At 44.9% G+C, this 15205-nt stretch overlaps 1 protein-coding gene and 1 long non-coding RNA gene across 11 annotated transcripts in view; one reads left to right on the top strand and one right to left on the bottom strand.

The window, feature by feature from the left end:
* The window catches only part of LOC133465528 (BAH and coiled-coil domain-containing protein 1), a 64668-nt gene that overhangs the window by 13568 nt on the left and 35895 nt on the right, over window positions 1-15205 (bottom strand). For 7 of the 9 annotated variants that reach the window (XM_061748431.1, XM_061748430.1, XM_061748434.1 and 4 more), the window contains 8 exons: window positions 13812-13994; window positions 5230-5355; window positions 2772-5036; window positions 1915-2029; window positions 1632-1831; window positions 1391-1552; window positions 765-1048; window positions 311-656 (listed from right to left, as the gene is read on the bottom strand). In XM_061748431.1, the coding sequence (XP_061604415.1) occupies window positions 311-656; window positions 765-1048; window positions 1391-1552; window positions 1632-1831; window positions 1915-2029; window positions 2772-5036; window positions 5230-5355; window positions 13812-13994 (3681 nt within the window). The remainder of the gene's footprint in view (window positions 1-310; window positions 657-764; window positions 1049-1390; window positions 1553-1631; window positions 1832-1914; window positions 2030-2771; window positions 5037-5229; window positions 5356-13811; window positions 13995-15205) is intronic. The other 2 variants (XM_061748433.1, XM_061748435.1) reach the window with 2 other exon arrangements.
* The window catches only part of LOC133465530 (uncharacterized), an 86738-nt gene that overhangs the window by 43702 nt on the left and 27831 nt on the right, over window positions 1-15205 (top strand). The window lies entirely within an intron of this gene.

Below are 15205 nucleotides of genomic sequence, written 5' to 3'. Positions count from 1 at the left end.
ATGTGTTGGCGGCACGGTGAGCGACTGGTTAGAGTGTCTGCCTCACAGTTCTGAGGACCGGGGTTCAATCCCACATCCCAAAAACATGCATGCTAGGTTAATTGACAACTCTAAATTGTGAATGTAAAGTGTGAATGTAAGTGCGAATGGTTGTTTGTTTGTATGTGCCCTGCGATTGGCTGGCAACCAGTTCGACCTTTTAAAAGATAATGTCTGTCTCCTCAAATACTGCATTACTAACAACTTCAGTTATAAATCCTTTTGACACTTTTAATACTGCTTCCATTGAAATGATTCTGCTTACGCTTACCAGGCTCCAAAGATTCTGGGTAATCTTGCGGGGCCTGGCCTTCCCCTCGCTTATCTTGGGGGTCGGCCCCTTTGGGCATCTGGGACGAGGCTGGACTAATGGTAGGAGAGCGGGGGGCCGTAACAGCGGGGCTGGGAGCGGGGCAAGGTGTTGAGGGAGTGCTTTTGGGATGTGGGCGCATTGAAGGGGACTGGCAACAAGGGGACAAGAGGGCAGTGCAGGCTCCAGGGGGGGAGGTGTTCCTTTGAGGGGGGTTGTAGGAGTAGGGCTTGGATGGTTTCGATGTCCTCGGTTTGGGGATAAGTTCCTCCAGGTCAACAGAGGGTTCATCTGCCCTCTTCTGCATCTATAGGGGTAAAGACAACACATTAGAAAAGATATATTTGTCCTTGCAGTAGAGCTTTGAGCGCGTTAGATGAATTTCAACCAAAATAGAAGATTTGTTTCCAGTCACCTGTGCATTGTGAGGGGCTTGTTGTTGCATATCCATGCTATGCACAGGTTTGTGCTGTTGCTGTTGTTGCTGCTGCTGCTGCTGGGGCTGATGAGGCTGTGCATGCATTTGCTGCGACTGGTGGCTTTGGTGCTGATGCTGAAGCTGTTGATGCTGCTGGAGAGCGTAAAGCTCCTGTTGCCGTAGAAACTGGGATCGAGAGTACACGGTGGGATGCTGCATGTGGGAGGCTGGGCCCCGGGCGGTGTACACTGGGGGCCAAAGCCCTGGCTGTTCCATCACATCTAATGAAAGTGGGAGAATGAGACAAATTGGGGTTATTAACACCAAAAACACATCCACACGTAAATAAACATCACTTTCATTATCTGCCGACCACACATACTGACTGTATTTACTCTGTACTCAACTTCGGAAGGGATAATATTATTCAATTTTTACCTGTAAATTACACTTTGTATAATTTGTGTTACGTGAAGCCAGAGTTTAAAACAAAATGAAAACAGATAATGTTTCATGATGGACTGAAGGTCAAAATGCAAATGTGTATGTTCTATGTTGCTGCATCAAAGGGAGATGAAAGGGGCTATTGTTCTCTGAACTTGGCGGGCCTCATTAGGACATACCAAGGTGGTGGGGTGCAGGATGCGCAGGGGCGTCCGTGGGAAGGACCACCAACTGGGCAGAGGGATCCTGAGGCAGAGGAAGGACCGGTTGGAGAGCGCCTGGCATGGCTGCGGAGAAACCAGGGGGAAGATTCTGGTGCAGGGCTGTATGGCCTATACCTGCTTTAAATAGAAGATGCCGACTATGTGTCATTCAACCCTCAAATCGTGGAATGCACTCTAGAGTAGGCTGCAATTTTACCATAAGAGTGTCCGGTCATCCAAAGGGATGGGCTTCCAGTTCTTGGCATCCAATGGTGGTGAGCAGAATGCGCAGCAGGGTCTGCTAATTGGCCAGATTGGAGGGAAGTCCCGCCTGGGACCATGAGATGAGAAGTAAGGTCCCCGTGACAGCTGTTGGAGGGATGGATCCTTGAGAACTCCACCCTCTCCTTATTATCTCTGCATCAGGATATGAGGAAAAGGCAAACATAAGGGATTGAAAATGATACAAGAATGCAACTTTGATCTGTAAAATAAATTACCTGATATATGCGTCTCGATCCCTGTCCAAACACGTCAGACCTATCTGTTCCCCGCTCATCATTTTCCTCTCCTGCTCAGTACTTGGATCTGAGGGATACATGGTGTGGGGTGGTCCTGTGAGACAAACATTACCTTTACAATTAACTAGCTCCGTCCAGCCTTGTGTCTCAAGGTGAGGACACATTCCTCGGTGGCTCACCTTTTCTCTAAACACTCACGTTAACCCACGAGAGACTCGACACACTAATACTTCCACCCGAGATTATTCTAGCCAATCAGCAGCAGGGGGGGTTGTGCACAGCATCTGTGGCTTTTTCAAAGATGCTATACTTTTGACTGCAATTTAGATGTAAATTAGATTTAATATTTCCTTTCCAGCTGTTCCACTTTCTTATGCTTAAACGATGCCAGCATGAAAACGGTTGTAGCTTGCAATGTTTCTAATTGCTGGTTTTGCAGGCCTCTATATGAGCTCTTTGAAAGAAGTATGTCTGAATCAACTTGTTAGTCCGCAACCACAATGAGAATAGAACATTAACAAATCCCATCAGGTCATTAAATCATTCCAGCTAAGAGGTGAGACCCAACGCAGATGCAGTTAGTGATTGGGGCTGCAATCTATGATAAGTACTAGGTTGCAAATATTAGTCCTTTTTACCTACAGTGGACCCCCGCAAAGTCGTGGTTTGGCACCTGCGGATTCGCCTATTCACATTTTTCCTTGGGGTTGATGCAATTACAATGGCGTCAGTTATGACGCCATTATCCATGGATTTTGGCAATTTGTGGCCCTGTCCCGCGATCAGTGGGGGTCCGCTGTAGTTCTAATAATTGAGGTAGTGAAGCTTGACTGTACCTTTCACGGTGGGATGAACCCTGCCATGTCTGCTGGTGGAATGACCGTCTGATGAACGACACGACGGCTCCCTTTGTCTTGCCACGGCCACCGCAATCCCAACCGGCGGCTGCCGCACCTCGCCTTCCCCGTGGCCCGCTTCCCCGATATCCCGGTGTCGTCCACTGTAATCAGGACGCTCGCTGTCATTGATCGGGCCTTTTCTCGACGGTAGACTCTGTTTGTTTATCTGAAGGGCGCAGCTTCCTCCAGCAGGGCCTGATTTTAGGCTCCCAAGACCACCAAATGGGGTTTTCTGCGAGAGGAGCTGTGGCTGTTGCTGGTTGCTGTACTTAAGTAAGCTTTTCATGGCACTGCTCTCTGCCCGAGTTGAGCCTTGGGGCTCAGGTTGTTGCTGTGGTTGCTGCTGTTGCTGACCGACTGGAGGTGCAGGTGTTGGCTGAGGAGGCAGATTCATTCTCTGCTGCTGTTGCTGTGAATGTTGCATAGTACTGCTTCCTAACTCCATGTAGGACTTTCTCTGTTCCTCCTCATTGTGTGGCATGTGCTGAGGGGGTCTCATGGCCCATTGCGGCACAGGGGGCTGCTGGTGGTGCTGCTGCCCACTGTTGCTGCTGTAACTGTAAGCGGACATGTCAATTTTTCGCTTCATCTCCTGCACCGTTCCGTGGTTTAGGTCACCCGGAGAAGGAGCATCTGGGCCAGGTCGTCCATGCTGCTGGTGGCGAATCCTGGCTACTTTTTGGCCATCTCTCTGTAAGGAGCAGCTACCACCCGGACCACTATGCTGACTCATGTTTTTGTTTCCAAGTGGGGAGGAATTCGGTGGGGGTCCTGGATGGGAACAGTCTCTGTAAGGAGAAGTGTTGACAGAATGGGGGACAGAGTGTCCAGTCTTGGGTCCCTGGGGCAATGAGGATCTGAACATGTCCATGTCAACAGCATTGTTTACGCACTCAACACTGCGTGAGCGTACAGCCTGGTGCTGCTTCTGCGGTTGTTGAATTGGAGGAGGAAGCTGGGCGGCTTGGAGATGATGGTGGTGGGACTGCATCCAGTCTGGAGCCTTCTCAGTCTTTCTGTACGCATGCTGTTGCTGCTCTTGTTGTTGCTGTTGTTGTTTTCTATGCCAATTACTGTGATGTCCACCACCTCCATTTTTGTCCACATTTTTGTCCTTGGTATTTCCACCTCCACTGCCAACAATCTGGCAATCGGGGTTACTAAGCTGGAATGGCCCACCATGTTTTTCCCCTGTGTCTGCCACAGATGGCACAAATGTAGGCGCTGTGACTTTAGGTTCACGCCCTGCATTTGCTTGTCCCCTGTCATGTGAGGCAGGGTTACCTAGTGGGGCAGGAGGCGGTGGACAGAAGAATTCTGGGTGGTGGTGAGCATGGTGGGAAGGATGCGGATGGTGCGGGTGGCTTGGGTGAAGCTGAAGGCAGTGGAAGCCTCCAGGGTGCGCATGTGTATGGGGGTGAGTGTGCGGGTGTGGATGGGGGTGTGCCGCTCCAGTAGAACCCAATTGTAAGGGTGGGGGTACAGAGTAAGACAAAGAGTGGTGGAGTGGTGCCTGACCCCTTTCTAGGCAGTCTGATGGTTGTTCACTAATCCGCATCTCCCCACTTATCCCCTCTTTGGTGCAGCGGCTATTTCCACTAGATCCCATATGTCTGCCATGACTGTTCCCTCCGCCTCCAATAGTTCCCAGAGGTGTGCCCTCCCCTCCGCAACTGGGCATAGACGTCTTAGGCCCGGCCGCATTTCCTGTCTCTCCATTTTGTATCTTGCCGTTGTGCAAGCAAGCACTCAAAGGCTTGCCCATAATTTGTGGATCCTTGCTGTACTCCATTGGGAGTGAAGCCTTGTGCCTCTCCAGGGCTCGGCTGTTGACCTCCTCCAGGGGCAGTGGATGTTGGGGATAGTGCGGGTGCTGTTGATGGGAGTGGGAATGGTGGTGATGATGGTGTGTGGGCAGGGCAGACTGGTGGCTGTGATGCTGCTGCTGCTGCTGCTGTTGCTGTTGTCTTTCCTTTGCCTCCTGTTTGCTATTAGAGCGCTCCTTGTCTTTGACAGGTCCCACTCCTCTCTCCATAGTTCCCTCTTTAAGACTCTTAAGCAGACTTGTTCCACCGCCTGGATCTCTTTCTCTGCTGCAAGGCCCCTGGGAGAGTCCTGGGCCTGCCCTGGACAATGGTGTCAGACTGTGATTAGTTGAGATGAGCGGTGGCTGTGATGGTAGACTTCGAATGTAGAAGTTCTCTGAGACAGAGAGGAAAAGAGCAAAGACAAATCAAATAAGAAAAAGAGTACATAGAATTACAATATTCAGCTATCTGATCATGTCCCTGGGCATTTTTTTAAATAAATACCCATATCAGATTATGCCATACAATGTTTTATGGATTCAATTTACTTATCACTTCAGATCAAATTTTAATCATTTGCGCCTCACCTTTTTGGGTGTCATAGAAACGGTGTTGACCATAGAGAACTCCGCCGTTGGCATGGTGATCCAAGTGGCTCATGGGAAGAAAAGTGTGGGCCAGACTCCCTGAGAATCGAGGATACCCCGCGGCGGCTGAAATAGATAACACGGGAAGGGGTAGCGATGGCAGATAAGACAGGGCAATAAGCACCATGATGCAGTTATCCCCACAAACTCTACATAATCCTCCAGGTCCCATGCAGCTGGTGGTGTTCATACGCAAATAAGGAGTGGCTCCGCCTATCATGTTTGCCTTTCCCGCTTGAATTTAGAATGCAGACAATACACGATAAGCTCAGGCTTGAGGATGATTGTGATGTCTTTCCAACATTCTCCCAGAAATGTCCGTGACACCATCTGATTGTAAGGATTTCAAGTCTGTTTGCTATTGCGCCAAAACCACTCGTCTGGCCTATACTGAGCTGTACCATCTCTTGGATCCTATGACATATCAATGTCATCTTTGGATTGCGGTGCCCTTGAGGGACTCGGATCTGCAAAAAGTCAATCAAATTCGACTGGCATTGAAGTCCAAAAGAGTTCTTCTGTTTGTAATTTCTGCTGGTCCATTAACGACAATAGTGTTGATCAGAACCACCACTAACCAGAACCTCTGGAACAGCGGAGTCCTGTGTGACCACGATCCTTCAACAACCAAGAAGAAGAACAGTCTCCTACGGTTCAAGGTTTGGACTTGATGACTGCTGACTTGTGATAGGCTAACAAAAATCTATTGTAATACTAAAGAGTACGATTTTGTAGGTGGAGGGTAGTGAAAACATGGTTTGACAGGAAGGGCCGTCCCAGTGTTAGGACATTGCACCATCCTCATCTTAAAACAAATCACACCTGGTATACGGAGGATCGTGAGGAGGGATGGAAAGAAACAATGTTGTACAAGCTAAATGAAAGACAGATGTATTTGTGTTGGCAAGCGTGCGGCCTGATCCTGGAAAGCGCAGATGCACTTCACTTGGCTTTGTGTGTGTGCGGATGCATGTTTTTTGTTTTTTTTTCTTTTCCCTCCATCAGCAGTGTTAGATGTCTCACTTTTAGCTCTTGGAACAATGGGGATGGTGCTTGTGGTGGCTCTGAAAAGGGAAGAGCGTTGTTGCGGGCTAAATGACCTCGTCTCCGCGCAGCCTCTGTGCCCTCTCATCTTAATTAATGAAATGCACAGAGAGGGCAAACAGGCCAACAATAACGCAGGAGGGGACGCTTCCCACAGAGGGCAGCAGGGTGATAATTACACACAGTAGCCTTTCTTTCTTTCTTTCACCTCTTTTTTTCCACCACTCTTACTCTTTTCCCATATCCCCATTTGTCTCGTTCTCTATCTTTGCTGTCATGATTAATAAGCACACAAATTTATGTCCATTCATTTACAAAGGAAGGAGGGGGAATCCTTTTGTTGAAGAGAGAGAAATACAGAGAGAGCTGTTTTCTGGGAGAGGGGCTTTTTTTTGGGGAGGGGGAGAGAGTGTGACGATTGATGGCGTAATCCTTTTTCACAGCGTGGTCTGGCTGTGCCCGATAATGCCAGCCCGCTCAATTTCAGCATGCCCTCCACTGGGGCGGCAAGCGTGTGGGGAGGGGGATCCGCTGGGCGCGCCGTAGCTCATTCAGCCATTAATCTGGCCAGGACAAGGGAAGATGCTGCTGCTGCTTCTGCTCTTGCTGCAGGCGACGCAAGAAGGGTGTTAGCGCTGTCTGCTGACTGCACAGCGGCTCCGCTTTCTTTCTCTCCCTCCACAATAAAAAAGTCAGCGGCCATAGAGGGGATTTCGCTAAGCGTGCCCTCGTTTTCAGCGGGCAAAGCAGGAGGCAGAACTGACAGAGCGTAGGAAGGCGATCGGCAGACGTTCTAAAGGTATTTCTCACGAACTGGTGGCTTGAGAGAAGCTGAATGACATATATATATATATATATATATATATATATATATTACATATATATATATATATATATATATATATATATATATATTACATATACACAGTGGTACCTCAACTAACGAGGGGCAGAGAGACAGCTAGAGAGAGGTACAAGTATTAAGTATTTAAAAATTTGGCTTCCATAAACCTGCAGATACCCTGATACACAGTGGAAGCGTAAAGGTCGACTGTAGATGTACCGTGGAACCATTAAGGTTGGTTGTTGGTGTATAGCGGAACAATAAAAGTGGATTGTCAACGTACAGTGGAACCATAAAACGTCAATTGTTGATGTAAGAACCATAAAGGTCAAACATAATCTGCTCTGGGATGCCAGTTGACCTCCAATTTATTCATATTTCAAAATAATTGTACACCTTAGGAGACAATAGAAATTGAAATAATCTGCTCATGAGTCAATTTGTTGCCATTATAAAACCTTTCGTAAACTCACTGTTAATGCTTTAGGTGACTTTTTAACATTCTGAGCAGTCATTGAATTGTAAAAAAAAAAAAAAAAAAAAAAAAAGCTAACCACTAAGGTCTTTGCTGTAATGAGTAACATGTCATGAGAAAGACTTCACACATCTCGATGCTTCATGAAGTCACCGCAAGATTTGGGCGAGAGGGCGTATGGAAAGCGGCGAGGAGGAGCGGGCCGGGCCGCCTGTCAGCTCTGCTAATTGAGAAAAAGTGACAGAAGCATCAAGACACAGAAAGGGAGGAGACAAGATGAAAAATGTTTGGCGGAGGAGGGGCAGCACGGTGGTGCATCTCTCCAGGTCTGACTAATTGAAAGGAAGGGATGCAAACTGGCTCGAGAGAGAGAGAGAGAGAATTAAAGAGGCAGCAGAGGAGCAGCGGCGATGTTGGGGTGGGGAGGGTGGGGGTGGGCTTTTTGTTGACATTTGAAATCCCGCAAAAGGAGAACGTGAGCTACTGCTCACAGACGGGGAAAATGGACAACTGAAGATAGGCTTGGAAAAGCGAAACAAACCAAAGTGGATTAGACAGGTGTGTGTGGAGGCAACGGAGTGTGTATCTGTGAAGAGTACGGCGCTCAGATTATTGCTGGCAGAAACGAAGAGGTCATTTGGAGCCAGTCCAGCTGGCTTGAGGCCTGCAAGGAACCCAGAATTTTGCCTTTAAGTTGACTGCCAAACAAAATCTTTCAAAAGCACATTTACTGCTTTTTTGTTTTCTACCACAATCACACACTACCAGAATTTGTTTGTTTTTTTCCCCTTCCATACACCTTTTACATTTGTACTTATAAAAGACCAAAGAATAAAAACATAAAAACAGCGCAAAACCACTTCCACGCTCGGATTAGGATGGAAAACGTGGTGAATAAATCATGACATCAACCCTTACGCGTTTTCCGAACTGAAAGGAAGAAAAAATTAAATTGTGGAAAATAAAAATATCAGATCTGAATGGACTGAATGAGAAACTAATTCATGTAGTAAATTTAAATGATATAGTTCGCTCACTGTTTCTTCATAATTGTTTCCATATTTGTCATCGATGTGGCTTTGAATAATATAGTCACCTCTTTTACACTGAGCTAAATATTAGCGCATGCGATTGGCTGACGATCAGTCCGGTCTCGCCTTGAGTCAGACGGGATAGGCTCCAGCTAACACGCGACCCCTATTGAGGACAGGCGCCATAGAAAATGGATGCACAAATATTAGCGCGTTTCACACTGGCTATAACTAAGCCGACTTTTTCCAGGCTTTTGCGATGTATTTGTCGTAACAATGCAGTATCAGATGGAGTAACGCCAATAGCTGCATTCAACTTTACCCAAGATTCACTGCACATGCCCCTGCGGTGTTGAAAGTAATTGCCGCAACTAGTTATCGGAATGCACAAAGCCCCACCAGCTGGGTTATTGTGTACTACGAACACGGCACAGTCCCACCTAAGCAAGTTCTATTCGAGAAGCACAGGCGAATACTGTAAATGCAGACTCCACCATTACGCCACTGATCTGCCAATTTGCCACGAAGGCAGTGTGAAATGGGGCTTATATCGCTATCAAGTCTGATCCGTTTTTTCAACATCAGTTGTAATGACAAACCAGTTTCAAATGGATCACTGAGATTCAATTTGACATGTTCATGGGCATTTGCGTCAATTTCCCTGATTTAATATGGGGAACATTAACGATCCCTCCAAATATTCTGAACTCCCAATGTAATGCCAGTGTCGTATTGTGCAGAATGATGCTGCCAGAGGGAGGAGTGTCATGGTGTGGCTGTTTTCCCATTTTCCCATTATGCTGACCTCATGTTGCTTTTCTTTAGACGGTAAATTACTTGATTTAATCAACAGCGCCTCTGCTGGTCGCAGCCAAGTAGTGCGCTACATTTTGCCTCGAACGGTTCCAGGCGCAATTCATCAACAATTCCATGAAATCGATCAATGACACGATTACGATGCGCACCTCTAATCCTTGTACAGTCGTGCCTTAAGATACGAGTGACCTGACTTACGATTATTTCGAGATACAAGCACTTATTTCCTCAGGGGTTTTTTTTATTTTATTTTTTTGCTTTGACTTGCAAGCAAAATATTCAGACCTACGCACTGTATGCTGGCTGTGAACTCAACTCAACTTCACATTAAGCAGCAGTTTAGCAGATAGCGAACTCCCACTTTTAGTTAGCTGCTATAGATAGTTTTCAAATAATCAAATTGGATTTTTATTTCAGAATGTACAGAATGTATTTCAGAATAGTACAAGGAGTAACAATGTTATTGTGATTCGCTAGTCATTCGTTACTCTCAATGCTAAAACGAATGGGGATTTAGACTGCAAGTCCGAAGCCCTAATCAATTCATATCTCAAGGCACCACTGCATCTCTGAAATCTCAACCAACTTCTCACGGTCTGTATGCATGTGTGTGGAACTATCACCTTATATGAGGTACTCATGTTCTATCACCTTATGGACAAATGAAAATGTCTGATTAATGATTCTAAGCTAGGACTTGCTGATTTCAAAGTGCTGTAGCTGTTCAGTCAGTTGGAAATAAATAGTACTCACGCTATAAACGAAACTCTGCTCCACATTGAGCGACCGGGGCCCAAACTGCGCCACTCTTGCCGTTTCTTTATTTATGTACTTCACAACCACAACAGAGCAGTTGATGTCACAGTCCACGAGCATATTTTAGCGGCTGCGAAACCCAATTTATGATTGGTGCTGCGTACTGTTTGAGGAGTTGTGACCAAAAAAAGATAGTTTATGTCATGTGTTCCATCTTGAATCACAAATTGGCCCAAACTCAAACGAGACTCGACGCCTATTTGGCGATTTTTCTATCGGCCTAAGCGACCCACGTGCAGACATGTTTATAATTTTGTCATATTTTATGCGTCCTGGGTGCACTCCACATTTCAAGCTCACAAATATTCCTTATTGTATATTGTATAACTTTTATTTCGTTGCGGCTCAGCAGGGGTGCCACCCTAGCGCCGCGATACTGCGTTACTGTTTTTAATAAACAGTCAATAAATCCACTCAAACACATTGAGGGTTCAAAACTGTTTTATCATGCACATCTGCACTTAATGAAATCCTATAACATGGCTACATTTTTTATTGACTTGATTTCGAGAGAAGCCCAAACTGGTGATCTTTTTTTGACTCCGAATTTGGTCACCTACAGTATGCTTGCAACTGCATGTAAGAAGCCATTTTCGGCAGGAATATTTTTAAAGTGGGACCCACATCAGTGCCTTCCATGCTCGACGGTAGGGGTTCTGCCGATACCCAGAGAGAGGAGGCGTGATTGTGTGGTAATTGTTCCGCTCATTTTCATGACTTGCTTTTTATGCAAAACACGCAAAAAGACAATATGCAATTATCTTGAGGAGAGGACAGCTGAATGCGGCTGATGAACAGTCTGGATTCAATCATACCCTTAGTGCGTTATATGCTATTAAACTGCAATACAGATAATGGCCTCCATTGCCTACCGAGTAATAATCCTGCTCGTAATCACCGCCATTACTTTTACTAGCCTTAGCATTATCATCATCACTCTTATTAATATTAGTCTACTTTTCCACAAGAATCAAATAGCTTGGACAACCAAACCGGGGAAAGAAACACTCATGTTCACCATTTCAGTTTTGAGCGAAAATACTGTGACTGGGACGGATGCAATACACACAACGGTTGTGTTTATAAAAGCAGTGTGTTTAAATGTTAAAATCCTTATGATAGCAAATGCACATATACTGTATATATATATATATATATATATATAATGTGTTTCCTTCAAACTGCTTCACATCTGTGTTGCATGGAGGCAATCAACTTTTGACATGATGATCGAGAGTGAAAGCTATTATAATGATTTGGAGCTTTACTCACTTTGTTAAACACATGGCTATAATACTGAACACAACTGAACATGTCGCTTATGTGGGCTGCCACTGATCAGTGACCACGCCTCCCCACTGGGGTTCACCCATGGACTAACAGCAGGGTTATTCCGTAATTAAAAATAATTAAAAAGCAAGATGACTGAAATACTACCAATCCGTCACTTTGACAGACTCTATATGCAAGTATGTGGTTGCTCCGTGATCACGTATTTAACAAAAGATTGTCAATTATGTCATAGGAGGAAGGCAAACGAATTACAGTGGACCTTCCAAATTTAAAGGCCATATAAGCTTAAACAACTTGGAAGCTGATCTCTAAAGTAACAGTCACCTTTTTTTGGTGTTCTTTTTCATGATGCCATCTCAGCACGGTACCGGCATGTGATATATAGTACGGCTAAAATAAAAATACAACATAATCGTTAAATGGGGGAAGAATGGAATGTACGCCACAAGGTCTGCTGTTTTTAGTCTTAATGTGAAGAGACGTGCCTCCCAGGCTCAACGTTTGTAGTTCAGTATTTTTAACTTTTACTAGACAGTGGTTTTATACAGTACATTTGAGTGAGAATGTTAAAAAGCGTGACACATGAAGTGGACAAACCTTCAGCAAGCCACTTCCACTTCCTTAAACAGTATGCCTCACTAATAGCGTTGGGCAAACTTTCCACATTTGACTTTTGAGAGAGACAGATGGGCCAGGTCATTTGTAGATGAGGGTTTAAAAAAAAGGGTTAATTAATCCAATATTTAATAAAATAAAAACAATTATATTTTACTAATATTTGTCTTTATTATTTTAATTTATAATTTTTCAAATTTATTTACAGTTAATATAATTCAAACTAACCGGTAACTAACAAATATACGGTACCATTTTAAAAAATTTTACTCATATTTTGTTTTGTTTTTTTACAATTAATACAGAGATGAAAAATACATACAACGGGTACGGAAAGTTTTCAGACCCCCTTAAATTTTCCACTCTTTGTTATATTGCAGCCATTTGTTGAAATCATTTAAATTATTTTTTTTCCTCATTAATGTATACACAGCCCCCTCCATATCGACGGAAAAAAACGTAATTGTTGAAATATTTGCTGATTTATTAAAAAAGAAAAACAGAAATATGACACAGCCATAAGTATTCAGACCCTTTGCTGTGACACTCATATTTAAAACTCGGGTGCTGTCCATTTCTTCTGCTCATCCTTAAGATGGTTCTACACCTTCATTGGAGTCCAGCTGTGTACTGATTATACTGATTGGACTTGATTAGGAAAGCCACACCCCTGTCTGTATGAGACCTTAGAGCTCACAGCGCATGTCAGAGCTAATGAGAATCATGAGGTTAAAGGAACTGCCTGAAGAGGTCAGAGACAGAATTGTGGCGAGGCACAGATCTGGCCAAGGTTATAAAAAAAAAAAAATCTGCTGCACTTAAGGTTCCTAAGAGCACAGTGGCCTCCATAATCCTGAAATGGAAGACGTTTGGGACGACCAAAACCCCTTCTAGAGCTGGCCGTCCGGCCAAACTGAGCAAATGCTATTTTGTTTTGCAATGTTTGAGGAAACAGTTTGGATTTCATCTAGTTTTATTCAACATTTGAATGACCTTTAAGAATGTCAAAATGTTATTGAAAACATTGCTTGTACAGTATTTTCGGATTTGCTGGATCGTCATTGTTTGAAATTAGAAGACTAAAGAATTGAAACAAATGGATGAGAGTCCTGGAAGGGATTGTGCTGTGTTCAGACTTTCAGATTCCCCTGCACGGAAACATTTTAATTCCCAGAATACTTGAACGTCGTTGTACAAAGAGCACACGTTTTCATTTGCTCGACTTTGCACGTGTGACATGTGTCCGACCGGGTTTTCCCTTTTTGATGCCGAGCGTTGGGAGGGACACAAAGGCAAACCTTTTTACTGGCCCAAATTTACGGGAGCTGCTCCATAGGCGTTCCAGCTGACGCACGGCGAGTACCGCAAGATTCCCTGGCTGAACTTTTGACTCTTGTGTTCCCGGCCCAAAACTGTAGCACCAGCTTTCCCGTCCCAAACACACTGGGGCCCGGGGCTTATTTTGGTGCCTAAATAAAAGAGCGGGAGCCTGATTACAAGATGTGCTTTGGTCAAAAAAAAAGTGAGTGTAGCCTAAAAATAAAGAACAATGGCACCCAGAAGGATTGAGGTTGGTTTTATGAGATACCTTCATGCGAATGGGAGAACCAGATTTGCGATGCGCCGGAATGGGGTCCGCCCCGGAAGGAGGGCGAGGAAGGCGAGGAGGGCGGCCGGGAATGGTGAGACGGGTGGGAAGGGGGCGAGCCCAGACTGCTGGCCAGAAAGGTCCCCATGAAGGAGGCGGAGGAATTTCCCATCAATCCGCTGCCTGTATGAAGGAGACAAAACAGAGTCTTTGATCCACGGTCATTCTTCGAACAGCGAGGGAACATCTGACATGTCCGTCGACCTTTTTGTGGAAGTGGAAACAAATGGCTTGACCATATATGGGCATGTGTGTGACAGGAAAGAGGCTGTGTAAAAGTAAAAGCGCAGTAATCTCCTGCTCTTCACAATCCCTACTGCGAATCGCTACAGAATTGAATTGATATTGCGTTTGTTTGTTTTTTTCAATCAATAATGGGGGATAAGTTTAAAAAAAATGCACTTGAGAGAATTCGCAAACCGCTGAGTGTACGGAGACCATTTTTCCAGAAATACAAAGACAGCGCCACAGTCTTTTAAATAAAAAAATAAATAAAAATGCTCCATGTCGATTCAGAGGCTGACTAGCTTCTAAGGCGTAATAATTAAGCATGGCATATTTGAACGCTGCCCCAGGGAGAGGGGTGAATGAGCGCACCAGTGTGTGTGTGTTTGTGTGTGCGTGTCTCATGCGCGCTGACACAAGAGTCGTGGTCCTCACTCCGCCTCTCCCTGTGGGCACGCAGAGGTCTCATGTCACAGCTGAGCACACACTTTTCCAGGCTCGCTCCCTCTTGCTCTCACACACTTTCGCCTCTGTTCCCCAGTGTGCCCCCGCGCCCCACCCATTCCCTCCATTCTTTCTCTCTTCCGTCCTCCCTCCATTCTCTCTCACCACTCTGTTCCACTTCTCTCATCTTCTGATTTCACATCGGGAATTAGACAATCCCACCCTTTTTTCTTTTTTTTTTTTAGTTTAGCTAAATTTAGACTTTTCTTGGTCCCATCTCAATAAGCCGAAATATACTTGTGGTGGTGTGTAATAAGCAGTCCTATCTCTCCAAGCCCAAGTTATGTCATCCTAAAGTGGACTAAATCGTAATGAAGCAATTTCCAAAATAGAAATGTGGTTTGTCCCAGGAATCCACATGTACATAATATATCGCCATACCTTCAACATAAACTGTACACAGGGTAATTATAAATAACACAACAGATATGAATGGGCGTGCCTGTTTATGTCAAGAAAATTGACATTTTGGGTCCTAAACCAGAGTTTTTCTTATATTGCGCCAGGACACTACCACTTAGTTTTGGTATTGAACATAAAATTTGATATTTTTTATACAATGTTCTTTTATTTCATTAGTGTGGGAAAACAAAAAGCACTGTTAC

The sequence above is a fragment of the Phyllopteryx taeniolatus genome, chromosome 16 (genome assembly GCF_024500385.1).
Source record: "Phyllopteryx taeniolatus isolate TA_2022b chromosome 16, UOR_Ptae_1.2, whole genome shotgun sequence".
Taxonomy (NCBI): Eukaryota; Metazoa; Chordata; class Actinopteri; order Syngnathiformes; family Syngnathidae; genus Phyllopteryx; species Phyllopteryx taeniolatus.
The sequence above is the reverse complement of the archived record's forward strand: the minus strand, read 5'-3'. Positions and strand labels throughout refer to the sequence as shown.